We start from the raw sequence: 26830 nt of genomic DNA on the forward strand, positions 1-26830 counted from the left end.
TTTACAGCACTACAAACACCCGTTTCATCCCCTGCTCATTAAAATGAGAAAAGTAAGATAAAATGGGAGTTCACTCGAAGATTGATTTTGCTTTGGAGTTGCAACATCAAAAAAAAGAATAAAGAAAAATCAAGCTAATTTAGAACAGAAAGAGACAAAGAAGATAGATTAAAGTGTAAACACAAGTGTATTGAACATCCGTTGACCAAATCAGCCGACTTATACTTTAAAGAGAGCGAAGAAAAAAAACATGGCAGACTCCAGATCATTCTCAGACGCTTTTTATTTGAACACTTTCAAACCATTTCTAACCATGTCTTTTTCATCACAGTTCCTTCAGCGGTTCCATCGTGAACCACGGCACTCGCCGACTCCCGACGTGGCCGGTTGTCTGTTCAGGCTGGGTTTTCCTCTTTTCCCTCGCTGGTTTTATTTGATGCCACTGTTGCTCATGGTCTGGGCTCTGCACACGCCCTTGCCGGCCACCTCGAACGGCGCCCCCTTGTAGGTGGCCACGCAGCTCTGGTCCGTGCGCAGGTCCGGCTGCACCTGCTCCCACACCTTCTTCTTGGGGTTCAGCTCTTTGTCTGGCTCCCCTGTGGAGAGAGAAAGACAAAAATCAACCCTGTGGAGGTTTTCTTAGATAGCAAGTCCCTTGTCATGGTGCCAATGCACAAACGTTGGTTATTCAGTCTATGATGATGATGTGTGTTGAGGTGATAGGGGGTATTTATCTTGTTATGCGTTCATGATTCAGTTTTCAGATGAATTTCCGGTGGTTCCATCACACCGGTTATGATGGAACTGACCTGCTGCTCTTCGTTCATGCTGAATCGCGCGCTCACTAATTATCTCTCTAGGTTTTACGGTGTATCTCAGAGAGAGAGAGAGAGAGAGAGAGAGAGAGAGAGAGAGAGAGAGAGAGAGAGAGAGACATCTTTTCCGCATTCCCGGTGTCATTTTAAGAAAAAACACATTTTGTGGAGAGAAGGAGGAAACCGCCATTAACTCAAAACTCGGCGCAGAACGCTGACGTTTCTGTGACAAGCCGGTCCCAACCCGGAGGTTTTTTGAGCTGGTCTCAGAAAAAGGGGAGCCTTCTTATGTGTCTGCGGCATACAGTTGGGCTGGTGTTCAGGGTTGGAACCACAAAGGAGGTAGTCAAATAAAAAATAAAAAGGAATCAAAAAGTGGGGTCAGGAAAATCCCTTGTAAATCCCTTGTAAATCAAACGGGACGATGGGCTGGACCACATGTGATAACCCACATCAAAGTCCACTTGACAGCAGTGGTCGGTCACAGCTGAATAGTAAATTTTTATGTTCTTTTTTTTTGTTTTTGCTGAATAAATTCAGCCGGACGTGTTGACAACACTTTGACGACGCTTCCCAAAAGGAGGATTGTATTTGACCCGCTGTAATAGCTCCAGGTTTCCTCTTCGCAGCAGACAGATTGGGTTAAACTAACAGAAGCTCGTCGAAATCGATCAGACGACAACAGTGCACGAATCCAGAGGCCGCCATCGATTAGGCTAAGAGTAAAACAAATTAAACAAAACAAACCAAACCTGTGGTAAACTACAAACGCCGTTTACGGTATTCATGCAATTTAATTTGATGCGAGTACGATAACTATTTGCGGTACTGCGCTAATACATCTTCTGGTTTCTAATCCTTTTCACTCGCCACAACAATTAGGCGATTCTCATATTTCAATAAACACTTTTACATTTTCTTTCAGATGGGGTACATGCAGCAAACAGCGACCGCTGATTAGGCCAGTAAATCAAAGGTCCCGCTCCATTTAGCCGCCTAGGACACTGGGGAGAGCTGGGCGGGGAGCGAGGCAGCCTTCCCCCATGGGCCTGAAGCACAACCAGCTGTGGCCGCTCTGCTCGGTGACATCGCAGACATACCAGATTGCTCCATTTATTCACTCAACACTCATCACGTCTCTTCTTTATTCTAACTCACTACCAACCCTTATGGACGCTCTGGGAAACCCCACCAGTGTCATGAGGAACTGACGACTTGCTCTGAAAAACCTTGAGTCATAAGCAACTCCTCTGGTCCGATTGCTGCTAATAGATGCTCTCCTTAAATGTGTTCGTTTTAACTTTTAGATGACCCAATTGATATGCATGTGACGAGAGACTGAGAGCACGATGCCTCTTTAAACAGTCCCAAAACACTCACTGTCTGCGAGTTGAATGCAGCTGCTGGATGCCAACTTTCTCATTGCATCGTATATGCTGTGCAATGAAAATTAAGCTGCTTCTAAACCGGAAAAAAAAAAGAAACGGACAGAAAAAATAAATAAAGACAGAGGGCCCTTCCCCCGATTTACTTGCATAATAACATGACGTCACGCAGGACGATACATGATAGGTATAAAAAAGAAAAAAAGACCATGAGACAGAAATCCCCAATACACATGTAATAACAGCCCGGAACCAGGGCCGGTTAACCAATCAGAGGAGTGGACCGGGGTACCTGGGAATCCCTGGAAGGTGAGCCTGTCCCCGGGTACGGAGCCGGAGGGCGGGTCCAGGATCTCCACCTTGTCCGGGGAGCTGGCACACATCACCATGGCCTGGGACACCACCCCGCGCATCTTGGCCGGCTTGAGGTTACACATCAGCACCGCCATCCGGTTCTGCATCTGTACCGCGAAGGGGGAAGGGAGGCGTTTATAAATCAGTGTTTCCCCCAGCACTGTGTTGTTAAGGCGGCCGCCTTATCAACAATAGGGCCCCGCCTTGACTACCAATGTAAAAAAAATAAATAAATAATTTTTTTTTTTTTAATTATTATGCATTAACAAAGTAGAAAACTCTCGTAGGGAAAGAAAACATACTTCCATCAGGTGTAAAAATAAAGATCAATAATGCATCGGTGTTCACAACAATGGTCGTGACATCAAGCTTTTTTAATTGAATTTAACCAGGGAGACCCCCCCCCCCGCTCCTTGACCACCTTGACTAAGACATTTACTGGGGGAAACACTGTAAATACAATCCATTCGTTTAAATACTTCTGGTGTTTCTAGTTTGTCTCAAAGGTTGGTCCATAAGGTATCGCAATCATCACTTACACTGTTTGCACAGGATTTCAGATTAACGTTTGTATATTATATGTTTATAGATCCTTTTTCTGACATGGAAATAACGGATCCAATATCATAACATTAGCTTGGAAAGATCACTTCCAAGTTCCTTAGTTGACATCCATAGCAGAACAGTTTGCATGCCATCTTGATAGATATTCCAGCATTTTTGGTGTTATGGAAACTTCCATGGTGATATTCCTAAACTTGCCCCACCTAGTACCCTTATGCCAACTGTTAGTGCCTGTTCCTCAGGAAAAGATACTGTCTATAAAATGAAACTGATTTGATCATTAATGATTGAAAAAAACATAAAAGAACACAGAAATAAAACACGGACTGACATTTGGTACCAATATGAAATACAAATGCATTTCATTAACAATTTTATTTAATTCATGAGCTGTCCAAGTTACGCAATGGGAGGCATTAGCTGAATTAGCCACTGCATGTTACAAATCGCAATAATTGTTAGTAGGCCAGACTTTTTGGCACATTTACAATAGCTGCCAATGTACTTGATTAAGCTTGTGTATATATTCTACCTTTCTTTAGTAATGTAGATCATTTTCATCCAGAGTCTGGACTTTGTACACATGCCTGCAGCAAGCATGTGCTTCCATTTAAATGTTCTTCATAGTCCATCACCATGATATGCACAAAGGTTCCTAGTCCTGCAGATTTCTATGTAAAACACACAAACTCAGAACTGCTGCTGAGCATAAATTATCATTGTTATCTTCAACTGGGAAAAAATTACGCCGTACAAATTGTTCCCCCCATCAGGGAAAAATCATCAAACCGATTTATCCATAAATCCTTGTTAAGGCCAAGGTAATCCCAGGCTTTGGTGTAAATTCTCCAATTGTAAACATAGACTGGCTGCGTGCGGCCTGTACCTTTAAGCCTGCTAACTTGAACCAAGATGTAGAATAGGACTCTGGTGAGTCTTTAACATCAGGAAGGAGGAGTGCCGGCCATTAATGGCTGAAATTTGAAGAGCAATGTAAAGTTGATTAAAAATAAAAGGGATTCGGGATTTATTCATCAAATCAATTGCTTAATAGAATTACTCGACGTGTATGGTTACTGCAGGGGTTTCAAACCCAGCAGCATTTTAGTTTTGGGGCCATAATAGACAGAATGCTACTTTGTTGGGTCAATTATTCACCAAGTTGACCGGTTTATTTGTCATAACTTTCTCAGTTGGTATCGTAATGACGCAAATGTTATATTGTTCAGTGTATAAACATAAATTCTTCCAAACATCTTGAATCTTTTTTAATTCTGCACATTTTAAATGTTCTTCTTTGTCAGGGCTTCTTAAAAGTTTAAGTAAGAAGTTTTATTTTAGCTTGTTCTGAAATACTAGGGGTCTAGTGGCCTCGTCTGCCATCGACCTCTACTCTCAGAACTGCTGCTGATACATTTTTGTTACAAAAAATGTTAAAGAAGCTTTTTTTATTTTCAACGTTTGTTTTTCTCATCTCGCCCCCCGGCTGGATTGAGCATCCAGCCGGTCGGAGAGGCCTGGCCTACAGGGACAACCTACCTGCTCAATGGGGATGTGCTTGACCAGGCCGCTGACCACCGTCCTGGGCGTGGCCTCTCCGACGTCCACCTGCTCCACGTACAGGGAGTCTGCGTCGGGGTGCTTCTCGGCGGTGAGGATGCGGCCCACCCGCAGGTCCAGGCGGGACACGTCCACCTTAAGCTCCTCCTGAGGGGCCACCGGCTTCTTCTCCCCTGCTGGGACCCGGAGCGCCAAACAGTCCTCAGTTACACATCAAAAACTGAACACACTGAGAAATCACAAAAAAATCGAAATCCTTTGAATTGAATTTGATTAGATTTTTGAAAATCAAAAGTTCACTGTGATCATAATTTCAATGTTGATTATTATTTGATTGGGCGTCGCACAAAGTATGCGTTTATATGGGGTCCGGACGGAGTGGACCAAGCTGCAACGATAAAACGATCCGATGCCAAGAGAGGAGAAAGTGTGCCGAGTGCTCATAGATTTTACTCCTCTAGTTCATATCTATTAAAGGAATTAAGACAGAAGCCATTCACAGTCTTGAGTTCCCCTCAGGCAGCTGTTAAAAGAAGTGCCTGCTTGAGACTAAGTGAAGGTGTAATTTTCCAGCTCAGATAAAGTAATAGGTTCCATTTCTTGAATTGCCAGAAAAAAAAAGTGAATAGATATGCCTTTTAAAATAAGCTAGGTAATCACTCAGTATTTGATTTTCTAAAACTTAACTTAAATCACAGAACATTTATGTTTGAAGGTACTTGAAGACCTTGAGAATAGTCTAGCTCACTGCACTATTCTTCAGAGTAGTGTATTGGGATGCACTCAAAAAGAGACCATCTGGAAACTATGCAGGGCAGCTTCTGCAATCCAATTCAATTTTCTTCCAAAAATCTTTTCCAAAGGCTGGCTTCAAGGTGGCATGCGCTTTGACGAGTACATGAGAATTTCTTCTTCTTTTTTTTATCAAAAAAATCAAAATTTGTTCTCCATAATGTCCCAGAGAGCTGGAGTACCTTTCTTGAATGACAAAACCAATAGCTCATTTTGGATGTGAGGGAAAAGCTGGCTACATGGGGAATGTAACTAGCTCAGTGCCAGAGAGGAGTTTCCACTCAGTGAGCTTCTGTCAGTGTACAGATTGAGACCTCAACAATAGCAGTTGCCACAACTCATCTCTGATGAGGAATCAAACAGAAGTTTGATTTCACATCTGAGTTTAAGGATGTAATTTAAGAATTGATAATATAGGATTATCATAATTATAAATTAAAGCGCCATATTAGGAAAAGTTATTTATCACATGCTCTGTAAAAAAACGTCAAACAGCATGTTGACTGGAAAATATGCTCGTGATATTTATAGCTTTCAACATTTGGACTTAAAGAATGTCCTGGTCTAATTGTTACGGCTATATTGTAATGACAACCATATGGTGTAGAAATATGAGGGTCATTTACAACCGACACACTGAGCGGCGCATTAATTTGACTAGATACCAGAACGTATGAAACTAAACAATCACATGTGAAAGATGAAATTACTTTTACAATAAACATTTAAAAGGACTGCCACGTCATCTCAGTCACAGCAAAAAATAAGAGGAATCACGGCCGGATTACTTTTTCCCACATTATGAAGACAGGACCGCTTTTACTTTGAAGTCCCTGAAACGTCTCGAGGATTCATAGCATACATTCACATGATGGGGGTAGGCTTTCATCACTGGTGACAATCAGCTAAGATGCTTCTCGTCAAAGCCGCAAGTAGTGAAGTCAAGAGACAAAATAAAAAGGACGACTAGCCCAGAAGCTAATCAAGTATCGGAACCAGGGATCGTGTTTCCACTCAAGGAGGGGAAAGAAAAAGGGGCTGGGATACGACACAAGACATCCCTCCCTGCTTTCTATCCATTATCACTTAACATTAGGAGCTCAACGGGTGGAGAAATCCATTTGAGCTGGATGAATCGCACATGTGTATTGCAAGCAGACAGATGATGATGATGGAAAAGTTTGATTCAAAGCATTTCTAAGTTCAAAAGGGGGGGACGTTTAAGACAAACATAATTTTCAAAGAATCTATTGAAATGCCGGGAAAGCAGCCGTGTCCGATTATTCGGAAACGTTGAAAATGAAGAAATAAACAGAATTCTACCGATATTTTGGTGACATAGAACGAACCGTGAAAGGGGACTACATCGCATTGTCCGTAAAAGATTCAAGATTCAATACTTTTTTGCCATACAACTCTGTACAAGTTGCTAGGGATTTGTTTCAGTGTGCCCATGACAGTACATAACAGAGACCCACACAAAAGACACAAAAAACATAGAACATCATTTTATCCATGCAGTATCCTTCCAAGGATCCCACTTAGATATGACATATAGGCAGATATACTGGTGTAGGGATGTAGAGTTGATAAGAGATTTAATGGTTCTGCAGTATGTGCTTTTGAGGAAGCGGGAGGTTTTAGTTTTGATAGCCCTCAACCTTCTACCTGATGGGAGTGGATTGAAGAGGGAGTTAGCAGGGTGTCATTTATCCTGAAGAGTTTTCAGGCCTCTACTGTGGATACGGGCCTCGTAGATGTCTGAGATGGGAGGGAGACTGCAGCCAACTATCTTGCAGGCCTTATGGACAATCCTGTCTAGTCGCATCCTCTGCTGGACAGTAGAGTTGCCATACCAGACTGTGATTGAGAACGTAAGGACGCTCTCAATGGTGGCTTGGTAGAACTGCTGCATCCCCTTGCAGGACATCCCAAACTTCTTTAGTTGGCGGAGGAAAAAGAGCCTCTGGTGGGCTTTTTTTAATAATAGCAGTTATGTTATCTACCCATTTCAGAGAGGAGGAGATTATTGTGCCCAGAAATTTGAGGCTGTCTACCCGTTCCACCATTGCCGCATTGATGAACAGGGGCGGGGTCTCCTTCCTCTGTCTTCGGAAGTCCACCACTAGCTCCTTCGTTTTTGCAATATTTGCCTCTAGGTTGTGGTGGGAACACCATTCAGTTAGGGAAAGGACCACATTTCTGTAGGGACTGTCAACATCCCCTGAAATCAGCCCTATCAAGGTTGTATCATCAGCAAATTTAAGCATTTTCCCTGATTCACTGTGTGATATGCTGTCATTAGTGTACAGAAAATATAACAGAGGCGATAATACACACCCCTGGGGGGCACCAGTGCTAATGTGTTTGGCCTGTGACAACTTGTTATTGATTTCGACAACTTGTGTTCTTTGCTGTAGGAAATCTAAGGTCCAGTGACATAAGGAGTTCTGGACACCCATGTTTTGGAGTTTATAGAAAAGTTTGCTGGGTACAATCGTATTAAAAGCAAAGCAGCTCTATAAAAAGTACCTTTGCGTAGTTGCCTGGGGACTCAAGATGTTGTAGAATAGAGTGGATACCAAGTGACACAGCATCCTCAACAGACCTATTAGTCCTATATGCAAACTGAAAGGGGTCTAGACAGACAGCTTTGGACAGATGGACACATACAAGTTTCAAAATGTTGAGAAGGTACACCCATATTAAACCTCACTGCGACCACCTTTCTAATTGTATTGTTATGTTGGCGATACCTTTTTTCTCTGGCTTCTTCTTCTTCCCCTCGTCCTTGGGAGAGAGGGCCTCTGTCGGGGAGGCTGACTGGACCGCTGCTGCAGAGGGAGGACTCGGCTTGGAACTGCACTCGACCACACCCGCGTCACCAGATGGCATGGGCACCTCCACTGCAGGAGATGGGAGACAAAGGCAAAGGGTTGACTGGAAGTGGTACAAGAGAGAATCTTGACCCGACTTGCACAAGTTGTTGTTTTTTTTGCTGTTAAATCTCAAAAAGCACTTTGGCCTGGGACATACTTTTTGTGATGTACGTATACATCACAACAGACCGTTGTGTTGGGATGTGCCACATAGGAGCACAGGTCTTGCTTCCACACGTGACACTTTGATGCAAATTCTGAGGCTAAAGAGGCGATCACCTGAGACCCAGTGGGGGCTCCAAGCAGACGGGGGAGTATCCTGGCTGGCGTGGTGAAGGCACGGGGCATGGTGTTAACCGTCACCAGTTGTAGCGGCATTATGCCCTGATCCCTGTCAGTGCTCCTATGTAATGCAATACGAACGCGAGCCTGAACACCTCGGGATGTGGTTTAGCGACTCGGATCACAATTTGAGGAAGATCAGATTTAGGAAACCCCCCCATGCTCCCTGCACTTTGTCCAATATTATTGGTCGCACCGAAGTCCACTGGATAAAAAGTTATGTTATAAGTGATTTTAATTTGAAACAGTACTCCAACAGTACTTGTGATGTACTACCCACAACCAGGCTCATTCAATCCGGCCCCCTAATCACCCTCCTGTATAATTGGCTGACTCATTAATTCCCTCACTCTCCACGCAGATTGGCTGCCGTGCATCACCCAAGTGGGTGCTGCTACACACTGGTGGTGGTTAGTGAGGTTCCCTGTTCCCTGTAAAATCGTCTTTGAGTGTCTAGAAAAGTGCTATATAAATTCAATCCATTATTATTATCATTATTCCACTCAGCCTAGCTGCTCGCCAACGCCGCAGACACCTGGCAGGTGTCAGGTGGATCGTGTATTGCGAGTGTGAAGGCGAGGGCTGAGGGGATGAGCCAAGTGTTGCAGTGGTAGCAGTATGATGCACTGCCATGACAGACAGGACTCATCCACCTCCCCGCCTTCTCCTCCTCTAACAGCTGGCTGCAGGCAGCACGGTATTTATACGCCCACCAGGGGAACGCAGGCATCCAGATGAAAACACCTTTGATTGGAAAATGACACTGTGTCAAGAGTTGATGGAAACCGGGACATTGGCTAACAGAGCAGGAAATTATGTATCCAATCAATCTTCACGTGGACGGAAGAACAACAGAAAGGCTTTTCTGTTTTGGTTTCCTCTGCATCAAAAATGATCTGCATTGGTGCCTCTCAGTGGGGCATGGTGCGTTCACCTTAATTGGAAATTGCATGTTTCTGACTTGAGAGGTGAAAACAACTAAGGTTTACTTAAGGAGCCATGCAATGTTCTTCTCACATTTTTCTGCTATAAGATACAAACATTCCTTCCACGTCCTTCTCAATTTTGTATTCATTAGTGTCCATATCATCTTAAATCACAATGAAAGAGATGCCATTGGTTTGCTTCAGATCTATCCAAGCCTTTCTACAAAGCAAGACAGTGTTTTCTGGCACTTCCTAGCCAATGAAATCAAACTCCAAAGAACACTTCCACATTGGATCCGTAATCATCTAATCACCAGCATTGTGGTGCATTCCTCCATGGCCCCGAAACAAAACAAAAGACCGGGTCTTTCCTTGACAGACTTACATTGTCTTTAATTCCTGCTTCCTAAAAGACTGTCTCTCGCAAATAAATAAATAGCAGAGCAGTGTTAGGGCATGCATTTCAATCTGAAGCATAATATCACATGAAAGCTCTTCAGTCGGACATGCGTTCCCAATAACATTAATAGGCGATCTTAAAAACACAACGGGCTACTTTTCAAACGGATCTGTTAATAATATGTCGAGGCGAGAACGCTAAAGATGTTATCGTTGCTATTTTCAACGCTAGAACAATGAACCCGCAGAACATAGCCACGCACACTCCTCTCTCACGGCCTGCGTGAAGAAACGACCTGGCGGATGACATCAAGGTTTAGCCGTCTTCCATTTGATCTGGAGGAAAGGAATCGGTTTCGCAGACCAGGTGTCACCTACCTCCTCTTTTCCTCTCTTTCTCCAGCAGCTGCTTTTTCAAGTCCTCGATGTCCTGCTTGAGTTTGGCGTTCTCCGCCGTCAGCTTCTTCTCCTCCCGCACGCTGGCCTGCACAACTATATTCACAGCGGATTCCTGTCAGAGTCACACTTACCTGCACAACAGTATTCACAGTGGTTTCCTGTCAGTCATGCTGTGCAGCACCTTGCTCCCATATACATTACAGTCCAAAATGGGGCTCATTGAAGGCCAAGGGATACAGGCCTAGCACTGTGTGCTCCTTGATGCCTCTGTAAGGCTGCTAACAAGAATTCATGAATTTACTGCCTAAAGCAAATAAAATGTATTTTTCCCCCCAACCTTTACATTTTAAAAGCAAGGATATTTGGGGGGTGGTGGGGGGGACCGTCTTCCAGGAAAGTTTTCTCAGAAGTTAAATATTTTAGATGTTTCTATTTTTGATATACCTACTATGTAAAGAAGAATTTCAAAAATATACAATTTAACTAACCCCCCAGCAGGGAGTCTAACCCCCCTTATCACAACCAGACCATGTTTCCTGCCCACATGAATCAGGAAACCGCCGTAAAAAGAAAGAAACTCATTGAAATGTCCTGAAGTGCACACTGGTCACAGGTGTCTCGTGCCGTCTCTCACCGGCCTTGTCCTTGAGGAGCTGGACCTGCTGTGTGAGGTACTCTATGAGGCGGTCAGCCTCCACGGCTCTCTGCTCCAACCTCACCAGGGGATTGTGGCTCGACATCTTCACTAAGGAGCGGGCTAAGAACCTACAGGGCCAAACGAAAGCACAACCGGGTCAACTTCAAAGCAGGTTCCGTACAAAGCAAAATAAACACACGTGGTTTGTGTTGCGTGGCTGGCTTCTACCTAACTGGGAAGTGTGAGGGAATCTAAGACAGTCATGTTTGACACACACACACACACTTTATATTACGAATACGATAAGGCTTTATTCCAGAACTATCTCCACCATCATCCTTCTTGTCACCCGTTCACTATACCCTTGGGGTTAGTAGCAGTTAGTGGTCGAGCAGGAAGAGAGGAGCAATGTGGATAAGAGACAGCGGAGCTACTTCAGCATCATTAAGGGAGCATTGAATGTAGAAGTCCACTTCAATCACAACCTGCAGACTAGCTATATAAAGGTGAGTCTCATGAGGTAGGCAAATCCCCAATGTAATCCTATGTAGGAATGGATACACTGATTGAACTATTCGGATGCAGCCTCAGTCTCTGCAGATATCAAGAAGCACAGCATTACCTCAACACATTCCTGATTCAATGGGTAACACAGTGTAACAATAAGATGTGGCAACACAGAATGCAACATTATACGCATTTAGTTTACTTCTGTTTGCCTTTAATAAACAATAGGCATTCTGTCCTTTCAACTGTGATCTGGAATCGTGGGCTTCTGGTTTTCTGTGTTTAGTTTAAACAGAAAACCAGCCTGCTTCGTGCCACTTAGAACTAAATGTTGCTTTACAGCAGTTCAGCCCTGCATAGAAAACACCTTAGAAACATTTGAGCTTGACAATTTACTTATTCTAACAAAAGAGGGCCAGGAAGTTATTTTACAATTCACAAACTTTAAGAAGAAGAAAACATCTTAGCGCAAGGCCGCGCATCAAAACAACAGCTGGACCCAGATGAAAACAAAATGTTGGGGATGCGGAAATTAGAAACATAAAAAGCTGGAGTTGATAATATCAAGGATCAAAGCATCAGGGCTCTTGAATTCATTTAAACAGGACCAGTCGTGGAGCAATAACGCCCGCCACAAAAAAAGCTGATCTCATTTGGATTACCTCTGGAAGAGGGAGCCCAGAGCTTGGCCCAGCTTCAGGAGATGTGGGCTTTAAATGAGGCAGCAATAGCCAATTGTGTGAATGAACTGGATTTGGATGTGTTGTAATAATCTGAATAAAGCAAAACCACTCACACAGATCTTATTGCACTGGTTGGTGCAGCACTGCACAACTGAAGAAATGTCAAAAAATGTTGAGATTTAAAGTATAATTTGGTTGTTTGATTTATGCAGCATCACAATGCAGACCTCTGGTTGTGTCTTGATAAAGATAAACGTGTGTACGTGTGTGTGTGTGTGTGTGTGTGTATAGTCATTATTAAATAGTTCAAGTCAGTTATGATCATTCATCAATCATGATGTCGTAGTACAGTTAAACACTTGGTTGCTGTCTGTTTTGCACGTGTGTGATGCATTAACTGTGTGGGTATTGGTGAATATACTATTGTACTATTATTATAGTCCAACAGCATAAAGCATTATGCCTGCTAACAGAAACCTAACTAGAGTCTGTAACAAATGATTTGATATTTAGAAACAGATATGATTCAGACAAAAAAAATATGAATGAATCATAACGTTACATATCATGAACCTTGGGATGATCTACAGCGTTTTGACTACGATCTCAAGCCATTGTTCAGAGATTAATAATTCTAGGCAATCAGAACATCGGTTGTGCATGATTCCCTACAGAATATGCGTATATTTCAACAAAACTGTATTGTATGTAGAAGAGAAGTGCAAATGTCAATATAAGTAGAATACAAAATAAATATAAAGTGAAAGCCGGTTGGTACTTTCGGTTTACTTTCAGAGAAACTCCATTAGTTGCAGTATACATTTCACAATGACTATCAAGTATAAGTATACATGTATGTATAAGTTGTTGTTTTTAAATGGGATATGCTTCTGTGTAATAAGATTCAGTAGGTACACTAACCTTTATTTGTTTGATTTAGGGATAGTTCATATGACATGTGATAATATTACAAGTAGGCTAACATTAGCCTATCTCACAACAACAATGCTTATATTCCTGTACACATCACCTTAAGTAAACTAGTAGTTTGATGAACTAAAGACAAATAAATAAATGCATCGTTTTAAACTCACATTGACTTACGGTACGAAGCCTTCTAACACGTTTCGCTGAAGGTAACGTTAGCCCCCTGACGAAAATCCCCAGCTGTTGTCAGGCAGCTACAACCTTATTCTGGCCAGATATATGAAACTCTATGTTATCCGGATAGACTAAACGTCCATTATTTCTCCTGGACTTCAAGTAAACAGATGTTATGCAGATCTACATTCCAAATATATATTTTTGTAGTCCTTGTAAACGCCTTTATAAAATTACATAAATCCTCACCATTTATTACACATTCCACCCAATGAAAAAATATCATACGATAACATAAAAATTTCAGATATCACTGTAATTTATAACTCGTTTGGTATTTACAAACTGACAGGTATTGATAGTGCAGCGGGCATTACTTCGTCGCACAATGCAGACGTCATAGATCACATTCACTCAGCTGATTCGGAAGTGTTTACAACATTAATTTGTCAACTAAATCAAAACGAAGCTAAATTGTATTCTGTCAATACGAGGAATCGCTACCATTTACGGTGAGTAGGACTACCTGTGCCATCTCGGGTATCGCAGGACCGATGTAGGACTAGAATCCTACCTTGGTAGTGGAGTGCTGAAGTTGCTGTCTTGCATGACATTTAACGTTTTCAAACTGTAAATAACGGATAATGTATAGGTATAGTACATGCTTGAATAATAAATACAACGCGATCAGATTTTCTAACGTGGATGATTGTTGCTCTTTATGTATGCTGCGATGTTGCCTGTTAACTGGCATCTATATTATCCTGATGTCACAATCTTAAGATTCATAAAACGTACACAAACTGAATGCATTTTTAGTTTCTTTAACAACTCAACGTGCCCTAGACAAACAAACCCAAGAACCCATCATGCATATTCCCCGTTTTTTTCATCTGTGTCTTTTATAGTGATTGGGTTGCTGGGTCCAACGGAATAGTTCACTGAGCCCAGGGTACAATGCGACCTCTCAGAGACGCTCAGCTGGGCGCCTTCACCTTCTTCGCCTCGGCTCTTCCTCATGATGTCTGCGGAAGCAACGGTTTACCCCTCACCCCCAATTCCATCAAGATCCTTGGGCGATTTCAAATCTTGAAGACCTTCACTCACCCAAGACTCTGCCAATATGTGGACATTTCCAGGGGAAAACATGGTATGTCTGACAGTAATTACATGTAAGATAATTATATCAATATTAGGTATTGTACAGTGGATGCACTTGCATCTAATCCTCAGGAACAATAACATATGGATCAATTACTTCAACTTCCTCCACAATGAAGGAATTTGAATGACCTACTAGGCTACTAATATTCATATTGGCCATCGGAAGCTTTTATCAACAGCGACTTAGTGAGGCTGATAACCCTCCAACATGATTCTTTTAGGGAAACTTTCACATTGTGGGCAGCTCTAGGTATAAGGAGAATTTATACAAAGGCCTTTTAAATGAACTAGTAGAAAAGTAAACAAGGTTATATAATTTTATAAAATTATTAGGATCCTCTTTTCCAAAACACTACCCAACAGTAAAATGTGACTTTATGGATTAATTTTTAATAAAAGCTCAACATCTTTATCAATTTCTACCAATATTTTCCTGAATAATACCACGAATAATTGTTTCTACTTTTTGCTATTCCCCTATAGAGCGTCTGGTTGTGGTTGCAGAACACTATGAGAGCAGTTTAAGTGATTTCCAGAGACAGGGGAAAACAGCAAGGTATGATGGTACTGTTGTCACTCACAAGCAATGTATCAAAAACCTGCTATGCAAACTTCACTTCTCTTCTTTCTTCTTCTTTCAAATGTGCATACAAATCGAGCAACATGGAGCAGGGATGGGGATACATACACAGTTCACTTGCATATTACACAATAACTGTATTCATGTGTCGCGTGAAGTGTTCTGGGAAAGGGGGGTTCCTTGACCGGCTCGGCCTGACTCTGGCAACACTTAAAGGCAGAACATTAGGCACTGCGGAAGTCCGGAGGTGGGTAGGCCTTAGGCGTACCCCCAACAGCTAATGAATTCATTACTATGCCTTGTCTGTCCGATCCTTCCAGCCCTGAAATGGTGCTCAAGGTGGCCTACGAGGTACTGGAAGGCCTTGAGTTCATGAACAAGCACGGCATGGTACACAGAGCCCTGGCTCCAAACAATGTGCTCATGGACCACAAGGTAAAGCCAGCTTTGCCTGCATCTTATCCACGTAAATAAATAGGATCGTTGAACGTAAGCAATGTTGTCAGATGTAAAACAGCCCCCTTTGAGACTGTCACATTGGGTAAGGGCTATGCAGACACATTTCACCGTGACTTTGAATATCGTGTTCACAGGGGAATCTAAAGCTGGCCAAGTTCGGCCTCTATTACATGACGGACCGTGGAGGAGACGTGGACTTTCCCATCGGGTAGTTAACCTTTCTCTCCTCAACCTCTCTGGTACTCTTCAACTTTTGGGTTTGACCTGTGTCTGTTTACTGTTAGGTAACTTATTGGAAGAGAAGAACGAATGAATGATGCAGAGAAAGTGGCTCGTAGTGCCCATGAATTTTCATAAAAAACAGGTTGAGGGTATCAAAGTAGCTTTCTGGTTGAAGCACCATCACACATTGTTGGGCTTTCATCCTAATCCTGAGGCCTTTGTGTTCGGCCGTGTCTCTCTGTGTAATATCCTTTCACAGCTTTGAAAAATGAATGATGGTCTGCATGTGTGTATGTGTGTGTGTGCGTAGGTGCAAGCAAAAGTGTGTGCTACATGCACATGGTCAAATGTCAGCCCTATGGGCACAGACACACAGATGCTGTTTAATACACATCTGGCTTGAAATGATAGTATGCACATCTGTCAAAGCCGCCTGTTTTTTTTGAGGGAAAGAAAACACTGCATGCACTGGTGTGAGAAAATTTTTGACAATTTCAAAATATTAAGCTGGGAGTAAGTGCAGGGCTTGCAAAATGTCCTATTTCATTTTGTCCTGTGGGCGATAGTATGGAAAGGACACTAGCCCATAAACCACTATTGCAGTAACTCACCGAAGCTCACTCTTAAAAAAGGGAAAAGTTTTGTGTTGGAGAGCTGTTCTGCTGTGAGTGCACCGTGGCCTCATTACACGCTGCCTCTCAATCATTTCCACGCCACGGGGTAGGAATTAACTAGCGGTAGGAAAGAGAAAAGGCTGTCTAGGTTTGTTTAAAAGCTCTGGGGTTCTTGGTACAGTCAAGTCATCTGTCGCCCCTCCTGTGATCATCATCCCGACAGATACCCGTCATATCTGGCCCCGGAGGTCATCGCGCAGGGCTCCTTCCACGCCAGCGACCCCTCCAATGAGGAGGCCCCTCTGCCCTCGGGGCCCAAGTCTGATATCTGGTCCCTAGGGGTCCTGCTCTTTGAGATGTGTGCAGTACGGATCTTTTTTTTTTGGTTACGCATATTTGACTGCTTGCATAATTGCTTGTTAAGATAGTGTTAAACCAAGTTTTTAACGAAACACTAATAGTTGAGTAGAAACAGGCTACTTGTGTACTTGTATTTCAATGTTTTGTGTCACTCTTTATTATGGTTCAAACAATGTGTATTATCTGTGGTTCCAGGGCAGGCGATTACTTCACAACATTGAAATAAGCGAGAGGCTGAAATTCATCTTGACCTTGGGTAAATTGTGTTGACATGGCAACGTACCGGATGTGAAACATGCTGCCTGTTGTGCTCTCTAGTCTGTTTCTAATCTGTTTCTATCTGCTCCTCCCTCTCAGGATGCATGGATGACATCGTCACTGTCCTTGCCGAGGAACACGGTTGCCTGGATACCATAAAGGTAAACAATATCTAACAACAGTTGTTGAAATTAATAAAATGAATAAATATTACATATGATGTTATAGTACGTCCCCCTTTGAGACTTGATATAATATGTATAAGGGGTCAATGGTGGTAGTTCACGTAATCATTGAAAATATACAAATATTTGAAATTCTTTTGATTTAGGGAATATTCATAACATAAATATATATAATTTTTTTCTGTGTTGATGATATTAATAATAATATCAACAATTGTTTTCTATGGTCCCTATCGGAAATGAGTGTAAGTGTGAATGGCGTTTGGTGTGTTTCATTTAAGAAATTTGGATACGTCACACTGATTCTCTCTCCTGGTTTTTACGTGAGCAGCAGAGCACACGGATTGTTACAGCAATACTAAATGTCCATGTGTCTCACAGGATCTTCCTGTGAATGTCCTGGAGTTATTAAGGAAATGCTTGATTTTTCTCCCATCCAAAAGGTAAATATATCCGCTGTTGAATGTAATATCCGGTTAGATCACATTATGCCATGTCTGTTATCTGGGAGAAGTTGGTCACAGAGGAACTTCAGAAGGTTTGCCCAAAGACAAAAAATGTGCCTATAAAAGGAGTGAAATGCATGTGGAAATAATGAAATATTTGATTTCCAAGCTGGGCACTTTATTTGAGTGTTTTATAATTGTGTGTGTGTGTGTGTGTGTGTGTGTGTGTGTGTGTGTGTGTGTGTGTGTGTGTGTGTGTGTGTGTGTGTGTGTGTGTGTGTGTGTGTGTGTGTGTGTGTGTGTGTGTGTGTTGTCCTTCCAGGCCTACCCCTGCAGAGCTGCTGGGAGATGAAGTGTTTAATGAAATCTCGTGCCTCTACATGCCCTTCCAGAAGCCCCTCAGCCTGTTCTCCTCCTCCCTGCGCTGTGCTCATCTGGAGCTCCCAGAGGACATCAGCGACCTTTGCAAAGGTTCACTGCCAACCCTCATATACGCACGCGCACACACACACACACTTACACATACACACAAAGCGGCACCCATACACACGCACACAAACTCACACACATGCACAAATTGTAACACTCTCTTTGTACTCGCCCTACCACCATTTTTTCTTACTGTGCGGCATCTTGCTCTGACACCTACATTTCCCTTCTGGGATGAATAAAGTGTTATTATTAATTATTATTATATTATTTTATCAAACTTTTTAATGATGTTATTAAGTCCCAAAGATTCAATGCTGACCGAGCAGCCACCCTCAGTATTTCTGATCAAAAATGTTTTAATCTCTATCATTTATTTGCTTCACATCTGAATATCACCATATATTTACATCTATTCATCAACCAATTCTACTAATGATTGTGACACACACACACACACACACACACACACACACACACACACACACACACACACACACACACACACACACACACACACACACACACACACACACACACACACACACACACACACACACACACACACACACACACACACAGAAAGCGGTAAGTAACCTTGGGTGCTGCTCCACCAGAGGAAGAGGACTACCTATCGGAGCGGGCCATAGACGAGGTGTACTACCTGTGGTGCCTGGCAGGAGGAGACCTGGAGAAGGAGCTCACCAACCAGGGCATCATCCAGTCCAAGCCACCCCTCTGCACGCTTCCAAAGTAGGTATCTCACACACACACACACACACACACACACACACACACACACACACACACACACACACACACACACACACACACACACACACTGTCTCTCTCTGCTTCTGTCTCTCTCTCTCTCCATCGCACACTGTGATTTCATCAACTCTTCCTCCTCCTCCCCCTCCCCCTCCCCCTCCTCCTGCTCCCGTCTGTCAGGTTCCTCCTGGAGGACGGGGAGTCTTTCGGCCAGGGCAGGGACCGCAGCTTTCTTTTGGACGACACCACGGTCACCCTGTCCCTCTGTCAGCTGAGAAACGTGAGGGAGTTTAGATATTTCAAAAAAAACATCCATGCAAAGGTAACGCTCATGTACTGACGCATGTACTTGGGAGAGCTTTATTTATCCGCATTAGGGGGGGACTTGGCCTTTATCTGCTGTGAGTGGTACAGCACATTTAAGGGTGGTTATTTCAATCACTGTCTCTGGCTCTTTCAGAGGCTGAAGGATGTAGGAGGAGAGGCGTATTATCCCCTGCTGGAGGAAGAGTAAGGATCTTCTTTTACGTTTGTGTCATAGCTGATCAAAAAGAAGGAACACCCACCTGTCTATAAATGTTAATTGAGCTTGAGGGTTGATGCTAAAAATGAGTGTTTATTCATTGCTGTTCTTCAACTTGCATAGCTCCATGGAATTGGAGAAATTCACAAACACATGGACACAATCTCTCACACACACACACGCTCACCCAGACACATTCATATATATATATATATATATATATCATATACTAACCTATTTCAACATTATCTTGAATGTTAACTGAAAGATAAGAACCAGCCCAGTACCAATAGAGCTTGTGCTTCTCTCCGAATCGTCTCGGTCCTGTCAGTATAGATTGTGCTTTGCCTGGGAGTCACAGTGTCTCGGTTCTGCCCTCTGCTCCAGACAGTCCAGCCTCCCCCAGTCGGCCAGCAGCCAGGACCTGTCCACCACCGTCACCCTGCCCCTTATCATCCGGGAGAGAGACACAGAGTACCAGCTCACCCGCATCGTCCTCTTCCACAGACTGCTGCAGGTGTGTGGACCGAGCCCCCATTGACCATGCACACACACGCTCATACAGACGCAGTCGCAGACATGCACATGCACATGCACATGCACATGCGCACGCACGCACACACACACACACACACACACACACACACACACATACATACATACATACATACATACATACATACATACATACATACATACATACATACATACATACATAAAAATGCATGCTTTCACCACCATGCACGCAAATCGATGCCTTTACTAATAATATGCACCTCTAGTTCAACCTCCTGGTTTTGATTATTTCCTTTCAATTATTTAACGTCAAGGCGAAGGGGACAGAAAGAGCAAGGTTGGATGGATGGATGGAGGGATAGATGGATTGAGAGAAATAGCTGGACTCTTTCACTGAACACACACACACACACACACACACACACACACACACACACACACACACACACACACACACACACACTCATTTCCCCCTCCCACCAGCTCTGCATCTCCGGCGATCAAAGAATTCTTCAAAGAATTCCCGGACTAGTGTTTATTTGGACCGGTTTCTTTATTGGCCAACACTCTCCCCTTTTAAACGGCCTCTGGTTTGTGTGTGTGTGCTCGTCTGCAGGCCTACCCGTACAAAAGGGACTTGGTTTGGAAGGACGCCAGGGTAGACATCCCGCCCCTGGTTCGTGGAATGGCGTGGGCAGCCCTGCTGGGCATAGAGGTAGGGACGGCCCATTCCATCAAAACTCACGGTCAATACCCAACCAAAGTAGGAACAGCTGCCAAGGTTCATATTTGTGTCTTCACAGTTCTTTTTTTTTGGGATTGTTTAGGGTGACATACAGGCAAAATATGAGGGAATAGACAAGGACACGCCCATACCAACCGACAGACAGGTATCTGTTTCAACTTCAAAGTAAAATTTGTGATGTCTGCTGTGAATAATAATAATATGCATTATGGGAATCTGACATTTGTTGACAACTCCCAACCTCCAGAAATAAAGTGAACGGAACAAAAGCGATTGACATTGACGTGTGTGTGTGTGTGTGTGTGTGTGTGTGTGTGTGTGTGTGTGTGTGTGTGTGTGTGTGTGTGTGTGTGTGTGTGTGTGTGTGTGTGTGTGTGTGTGTGTGTTCGTATAGATTGAGGTGGACATCCCACGCTGTCACCAGTATGACGAACTGCTGTCATCGCCGCAGGGTCACGTCAAGTTCAGACGTGTGCTGAAAGCATGGGTGGTCTCCCACCCCGACCTGGTTTATTGGCAGGGTCAGTCTGTCCGCCTCTCCGTTCTCTATGTCTGTCTCTCTCTGTCTCCCTTTGAAACGCTTTTTTTCTCTCATAGTCGGACTTATATGCAGTTGCATTACTCTCATCCACCACTAGGTGGCTGTCACGTTGCATTATCTAAACTGAACAGATTTTCTTACGGTGACACAAATCTCGTGCTCATGAACCGTTCCTGTGTGTGTGTGTGTGTGTGTGTGTGTGTATATATATATATATATATATATATATATATATATATATATATATATACACACTATGTAGGATTGATCGTTTTGATCCCTCTATTTCAGGCTTGGATTCACTTTGCGCTCCATTCCTCTACCTGAACTTCAACAATGAGGGTAAATGTTTAGACAGAAAATAAAATACACTGAAATACTATTGCAAAGTTGATCATGCCTATCTGACCCATCATCCCCTCTCCTCCATCATCCTGACTCTACAGCCCTGGCCTATGCCTGCATGTCGGCCTTCATCCCCAAGTACCTCTACAACTTTTTCCTGAAGGACAACTCTCACGTCATCCAAGGTGAGAGAACGGTGAAGCTGTAAAGTGATTATTAATTAATTATTTTCTATATCATCAGTTAACAATATCAAGTATATTCTGTCGAAGCAATAAAGCATATGACTCGCAACGTATGCTGTGGAAGGGAGGGGTCTCGGGTGTGTGTATGTGTGTGAGTGTGAGTGTGTGGGGGGGGGGGGCATTGATGGATTGAGGACGCATGCCATTGGTTCTGAAGTACGCCACAAACATCATCATCATCATCATTAATAAACTCTGTGTGAGTGTGTGTGTTTGTGTGTGTGTGCGTGTGCGGGGCGTTTGAATTTTCAACAACAGACAGTTTTACACAAGCTAATCAATGGCAGCATCCATTTTTTATGAAGTTCACAACAAGGATTGATGTGTTTCATTATAAGACCAGCGACCCTTGATGGGTAAAAAAAAAAAAAAGAATACAGTTGGTTTGCCCTCACATTTAAACAAACCGAGAAGTCATTAACATCTAGGCAACACAAAACAAAGACACCCCCCCCCCCCTGCCAGCCAGCGCAACAGGCCGTTAATTACATCTCGGCGTTGCGTTGTTCCTGAGTGATGCCGGGCTCATTTTCAATCTCTCCTCATGGAGCGATCTGCTCCACAAGGGGACGTAGAGACGCCCGTGGATATGTGTGACGCCACAGAAGACTGCACAGAAGCACCCTGAGCACCACATTCCACTTGACTGATGAGTGAGACGGGCCATCGCTGGGCCTCGGGGTCAATCAGCGCTCCTGAGGCTGAGCAGAGCAGCGTTATTGTGCTGGTCACAGTACACTAACGTCATGCTATTTTAGCTCTTTCATACCCTGAGATGGCGGTCGTTAAGAGAGACTCTTGTTTTGACCATTTTAGTGTCTAATGTTCCATATATATGTATACACTACCGTTCAAACGTTTGGGGTCACCCAGACCATTTCATGTTTTCCATGAAAACTCACTCTTTTATTTAACAGTTTTCAGCTGAGCTTACATAATTGCACAAGGGTTTTCAAATCATCATTTAAACAGGATTAGCTAAATTATGTACTATTAGACCACAGGAGTGATGTTTGCCGGAAATGGGCATCTGTACAGCTAGAAATCAGCAGATTCCAGCTAGAATAGTCATTTACCACATTAACAATGTCTGGACTGTAGTTCTGATTAATTTTATGTTATCTACATTGAAAGAAAAAAGTGCTTTTCTTTAAATAATAAGGATATTTCTGAGCGACCCCAAACTTTTGAACGGTTGTGAATATATATATATATATATATATATATATTTTAATTGTATTCTGATGGAAGATCTATTGACAATAGATGATAACAACAGGGGGCGGCAGGAACTCAGGGGTTAGAGCAGTGCAGCTGGCCACCAGAAGGTTCCTGGTAGCGTCCCTGGCTCCTGGGACTCTGTGTCCCTGAGCAAGACACATTAAAAGCTCAGGACGAGTTAGCTCTTCCCTTGCATGCTTGACACTATTGTCGGTGTATGAATGTGTATATGAATTTGAGCAACTTATTTTAAAATACTTTAAAGCATTTCTATAAATGCATTCCATAGTAAACGATAGAAAACAATTCACTACGGGTTTTTAATCTATAATGAGATAATCTATAATGAGACAAAAAATAAAGATAAATATATATGTATAAAAAGGGATATAATATTTATACTACTAAAAGTAATTGCCATCGGCTTGGGTCTTTTCTGCAAGAAACTTTAATTGAGACCTTTCATTTCACTTTTCATCTCCACTTCATACCAGATTTGCCACTAAACGTGGCATCTCTTACACACTCTGACTCACTAACTCTCTCTCTCTCTTTCTGTCACTATGTCTCTCTCTCTCTCTCCCGCGTGTGTGTTATTTCCAGAGTATCTGACAGTCTTCTCCCAAATGATCGCATTCCACGACCCGGAGCTGAGCAACCACCTCAACCAAATTGGCTTCATCCCAGACGTAAGTAAGCCGAGCGGTTTCTCTCCTGAATAACTCAGCGGAGAGGAGGACGCTGGATAACAACAAATCTGTCCTCCTACACGCTTTTTAAAAAATGTGTTCAAAAGAGGCGAGAAATGGCAACGCATTAGTCCGGATGCCTGGGCTCCGTGCCAGCCACACCACCACCGATGCTGTTTTTTCGTGTTTTAACATTGCTTGATCCATTCATTCAGTCGCTTATCCAAAGGCTAAAATAAGGGTCACTTGGGTGCAGGTGAACGAGGTAGACATCTGGCTCATGGATGCCTGAAGGGAAGACTGTGGACATCTGGGATGGAAAGTCCATCCGACACCTTTGTACTGTACTGACCCCCTTTGACCCTTTTATACGGCTTTCTCTGTACACCACAAACACTGAGCACCCTGTGTGTCCGTAGCGGACCAGGGCCTTCTCTTGTGTCTTAATTTGCATTTCTCCTGGTTTGTTCTGATTTCATCATGTCCCGCCGTGTTTCCCTTCCTCTTCCATACTGTGTTCTGCATGTTTTGATCGCAGTCATATCCATATCCACGTCTCTACGGGGATACGGGGGATCTCTCTGTGTAGGCCGTGGACATGTCGATGCCCTAGCCACTACGCTACGCTCTTCCCCTTTTTGTGTTCTAAAGATGTCCGGCAAAAGCCACTGAGTGCGACTCTCTGAATCCCAGTTATGGCTTGATTTGCATCCGTCCTTGCTTGAGTGGATTTCATCATGTCCCTGTCTCTCATGAATTTTTCAATGTGTTATTCACTATTGAATTCAAGTCGTTTAGCAAATGCTTTTATCCGAAGGGACTTACAGTGAATTCCTTTTAGTGACATATCGTTGACGGGCAGATAGGGGCTCAGGAGTTCTTGGTTCTGGGATGCCTACGGTTAGACTGTGTGGACACTGGGGGATTCAAACTCCGAACATTTGGGTCAAAAAACCCTAACCATTTGAGTGTCCAGCCCCCCGTCTCAAGACTTCCTACTGGGTTTGTTTGGGTTTCGCCAGAGCCTAATGGGTTTGGGGTTGCAGCCCAAGCGCCATCAGATCTCATCTATTATGAGAGTGGGAGTCCTGCAGAACTGTGGTAAAGGGGTTATGAATGCACAACTCCTGTCTCACCCTCATGTCTGGCTTCGCTGGTGATGATTTATAGCATGTAATGGCTGCCAGGAGCCCTTCTAATAGCTGTCCTCCAGCTGTCTGTCTGTCTCTCTCTCACTCTCCGTCTCTCTGTCCCTCCCTTGCTCTGTCTATCTGTCTCTCTATCTTTTTCTCTCTCTCTGTCACTATGTGACTCACAATCATACTCTGGCTGTCCGTCCGTCCGTCCGTCCGTCCGTCTGTCTGTCTGTCGCCCACAGAGCAAGTTTAAAGAGCCCCCTCCGTCTAGGTTTCCTTCGGATAAATGTTGGAAAGTGGGGGTGTGTCTTTACACAAGGATGACCTTCAAGAAAGTCCCAGGGAACATACTTATGGAATTTGTGGAGACGTTTATTTTGAGCAGTGCGCGCGTCATTGGGCTTTAAGTGATTGTTGAAAGGCAAGCAAAATCACACATGTTTTTTTGAACGATATCGTTTGCCTGAACAAAAAGCTGCAGGGGTTCTTTTTGTTGGATTTCTTATTGTGATATTTTTTATACCAACACCAGCGTCCTCTCAAATGTGAGTGTCTTATCTCGACAGCGTTTGATCCGGTGTTGGCTTGACTTCTAATGGGGTCGGTATACCTTGTGTTTTCTTTTATGTCGCGCTTTGTTGAAACAAGCCGCTTGATCTTGATCCACATATTTCCCTCGGCAATGTGTGAATATTTGCTTTAAGGAATCAAGAGCCTTGTAGTGTGCCGTCTGACTCTCAAGAGGCAGGGAAGTCTGGATGACTCCCAACAAGTTTTAACCCACAACTCTCTGCAGGTAGATTTACCCGGTCTACCCGTGTGCATCCTTGAGCCCGGTGCCTGACTCCTACTGTCTCCTTGATGCCATATATCTGAATTCAAGTAACCTGGGATAAAAGCGTCTGCTAGCAATTAAGATCTGGCTTTCCTTGCATGCATTGGATAGAATTTCCTTAATTAATCCCAATGGCAAATTAGGGGCGCTTGTTTTTGCCAAAGAGGATGATGATAATAATTAATGATTTCATTTGTGAGGTCTCTCAAATAAAATCACATCCTATTGCCCTTTTGTTATAATATATATATTTTTTGGGTTTCTTCAATCTCTTGGTGGTGAGCCCACCAACGATGGGAACCGACATCAGCAATAAGCATGAACACACACACTGCCATGTATCCAGGGTTTAATTCAAGTCCGTTTTCTATTGGGGCCACATTCTCCCATCCGGCTCCCATGCAGCTGCCAATTACACCTGGATTAATTCAATCTGTCTGGCCTGTGCTGCCGCTCGCCTGGCTGTTGAGAGTGGAGCGGCAAACGCACACTGGCTTCCATTACTCATTACGAGCGTGAGGCCATCTGAACACTCCCTGGTGGGCAGCCGAGGAGGAGAGCTGGCTTACCAATTAGCTCTCTGAATTAAACTCTGATATCTCGTGCGCACCTTGCTCTCTCTCGCTCCCACTCCTATGCTTTCATACGCTCACTCGCTCTCTCTGTCTCTGTCTCTGTCTCTCGCTCTCTCCGCTCTTTCTCTGACTGGCTCTCTCCGTCTCTCGCCCTCCTCTGCCTCGCTCTCTCGGTCCCTTCTCTCTATGTATGTGTGTGTGTGTGTGCCTCTCTCCTCTCTGTAGCTCTCTGGGTTTCTCTCCCCTCCTTTTCTGTCTCTTTCTCCCTCCATGTGGGAGATTCGGAGGCTTGAAGACAGAAAGAATAGACCTAGACTAACTAGACCTAGAATAAATAACTAACAGCCACTGACCAGCTCCAACTAGGAGGAGATGAGAGGGGGAGAGAGAGTGAAAGAGAGAGAGAGAGAGAGTTATAATAGTTCTGAGCTAAAGAAACATTTGTTTGCTGATTGTTAAGTTCCTTCTACAGACAACAAATGCAATTGAAATTAACTTTATTTAATTAGTTTTACTTTATCTCATTTCCCCACACATATTAGGTGGCTCACCCAAGTTCATTTTTCCTTTGTTTTTCATAATTTAACCTTGTTATCGAACGACCCCAATTTCCTGTAGGAACAAATGT

The 26830-nt window shown here is 43.4% G+C and overlaps 2 protein-coding genes across 3 annotated transcripts in view; one reads left to right on the forward strand and one right to left on the reverse strand.

Annotated features, from left to right (window-relative positions):
- Positions 1 to 265: 265 nt before the first annotated feature.
- On the reverse strand, positions 266 to 13529 carry aimp1a (aminoacyl tRNA synthetase complex interacting multifunctional protein 1a). 2 transcript variants are annotated; one of them, XM_030350765.1, is made up of 7 exons: positions 13337 to 13529; positions 11050 to 11180; positions 10395 to 10508; positions 8227 to 8376; positions 4658 to 4854; positions 2493 to 2661; positions 266 to 596 (listed from the first exon to the last, which is right to left on the reverse strand). In XM_030350765.1, coding segments are annotated over exons 1-7 (930 nt in total). In that variant the 5' UTR covers positions 13339 to 13529; the 3' UTR covers positions 266 to 429. The 2 variants fall into 2 exon arrangements, with proteins under 2 accessions (XP_030206625.1, XP_030206626.1); XM_030350766.1 differs by having other exon boundaries at positions 13347 to 13482.
- Positions 13530 to 13707: 178 nt separating this feature from the next.
- The window catches only part of tbck (TBC1 domain containing kinase), a 39644-nt gene continuing 26521 nt past the window's right edge, over positions 13708 to 26830 (forward strand). The window contains exons 1-20 of the mRNA XM_030350762.1: positions 13708 to 13855; positions 14252 to 14493; positions 14991 to 15063; positions 15408 to 15522; positions 15681 to 15754; positions 16606 to 16747; positions 16938 to 16998; positions 17100 to 17161; positions 17567 to 17628; positions 17954 to 18102; positions 18678 to 18813; positions 19012 to 19111; positions 19292 to 19341; positions 19742 to 19871; positions 20487 to 20585; positions 20698 to 20760; positions 21010 to 21136; positions 21448 to 21498; positions 21603 to 21686; positions 23571 to 23656. Coding sequence (XP_030206622.1) covers positions 14301 to 14493; positions 14991 to 15063; positions 15408 to 15522; positions 15681 to 15754; positions 16606 to 16747; positions 16938 to 16998; positions 17100 to 17161; positions 17567 to 17628; positions 17954 to 18102; positions 18678 to 18813; positions 19012 to 19111; positions 19292 to 19341; positions 19742 to 19871; positions 20487 to 20585; positions 20698 to 20760; positions 21010 to 21136; positions 21448 to 21498; positions 21603 to 21686; positions 23571 to 23656 — 1857 coding nt within the window. The 5' untranslated portion in view covers positions 13708 to 13855; positions 14252 to 14300. The remainder of the gene's footprint in view (positions 13856 to 14251; positions 14494 to 14990; positions 15064 to 15407; positions 15523 to 15680; positions 15755 to 16605; positions 16748 to 16937; positions 16999 to 17099; positions 17162 to 17566; positions 17629 to 17953; positions 18103 to 18677; positions 18814 to 19011; positions 19112 to 19291; positions 19342 to 19741; positions 19872 to 20486; positions 20586 to 20697; positions 20761 to 21009; positions 21137 to 21447; positions 21499 to 21602; positions 21687 to 23570; positions 23657 to 26830) is intronic.

Source organism: Gadus morhua, chromosome 3, assembly GCF_902167405.1.
Source record: "Gadus morhua chromosome 3, gadMor3.0, whole genome shotgun sequence".
Lineage (NCBI taxonomy): Eukaryota > Metazoa > Chordata > Actinopteri > Gadiformes > Gadidae > Gadus > Gadus morhua.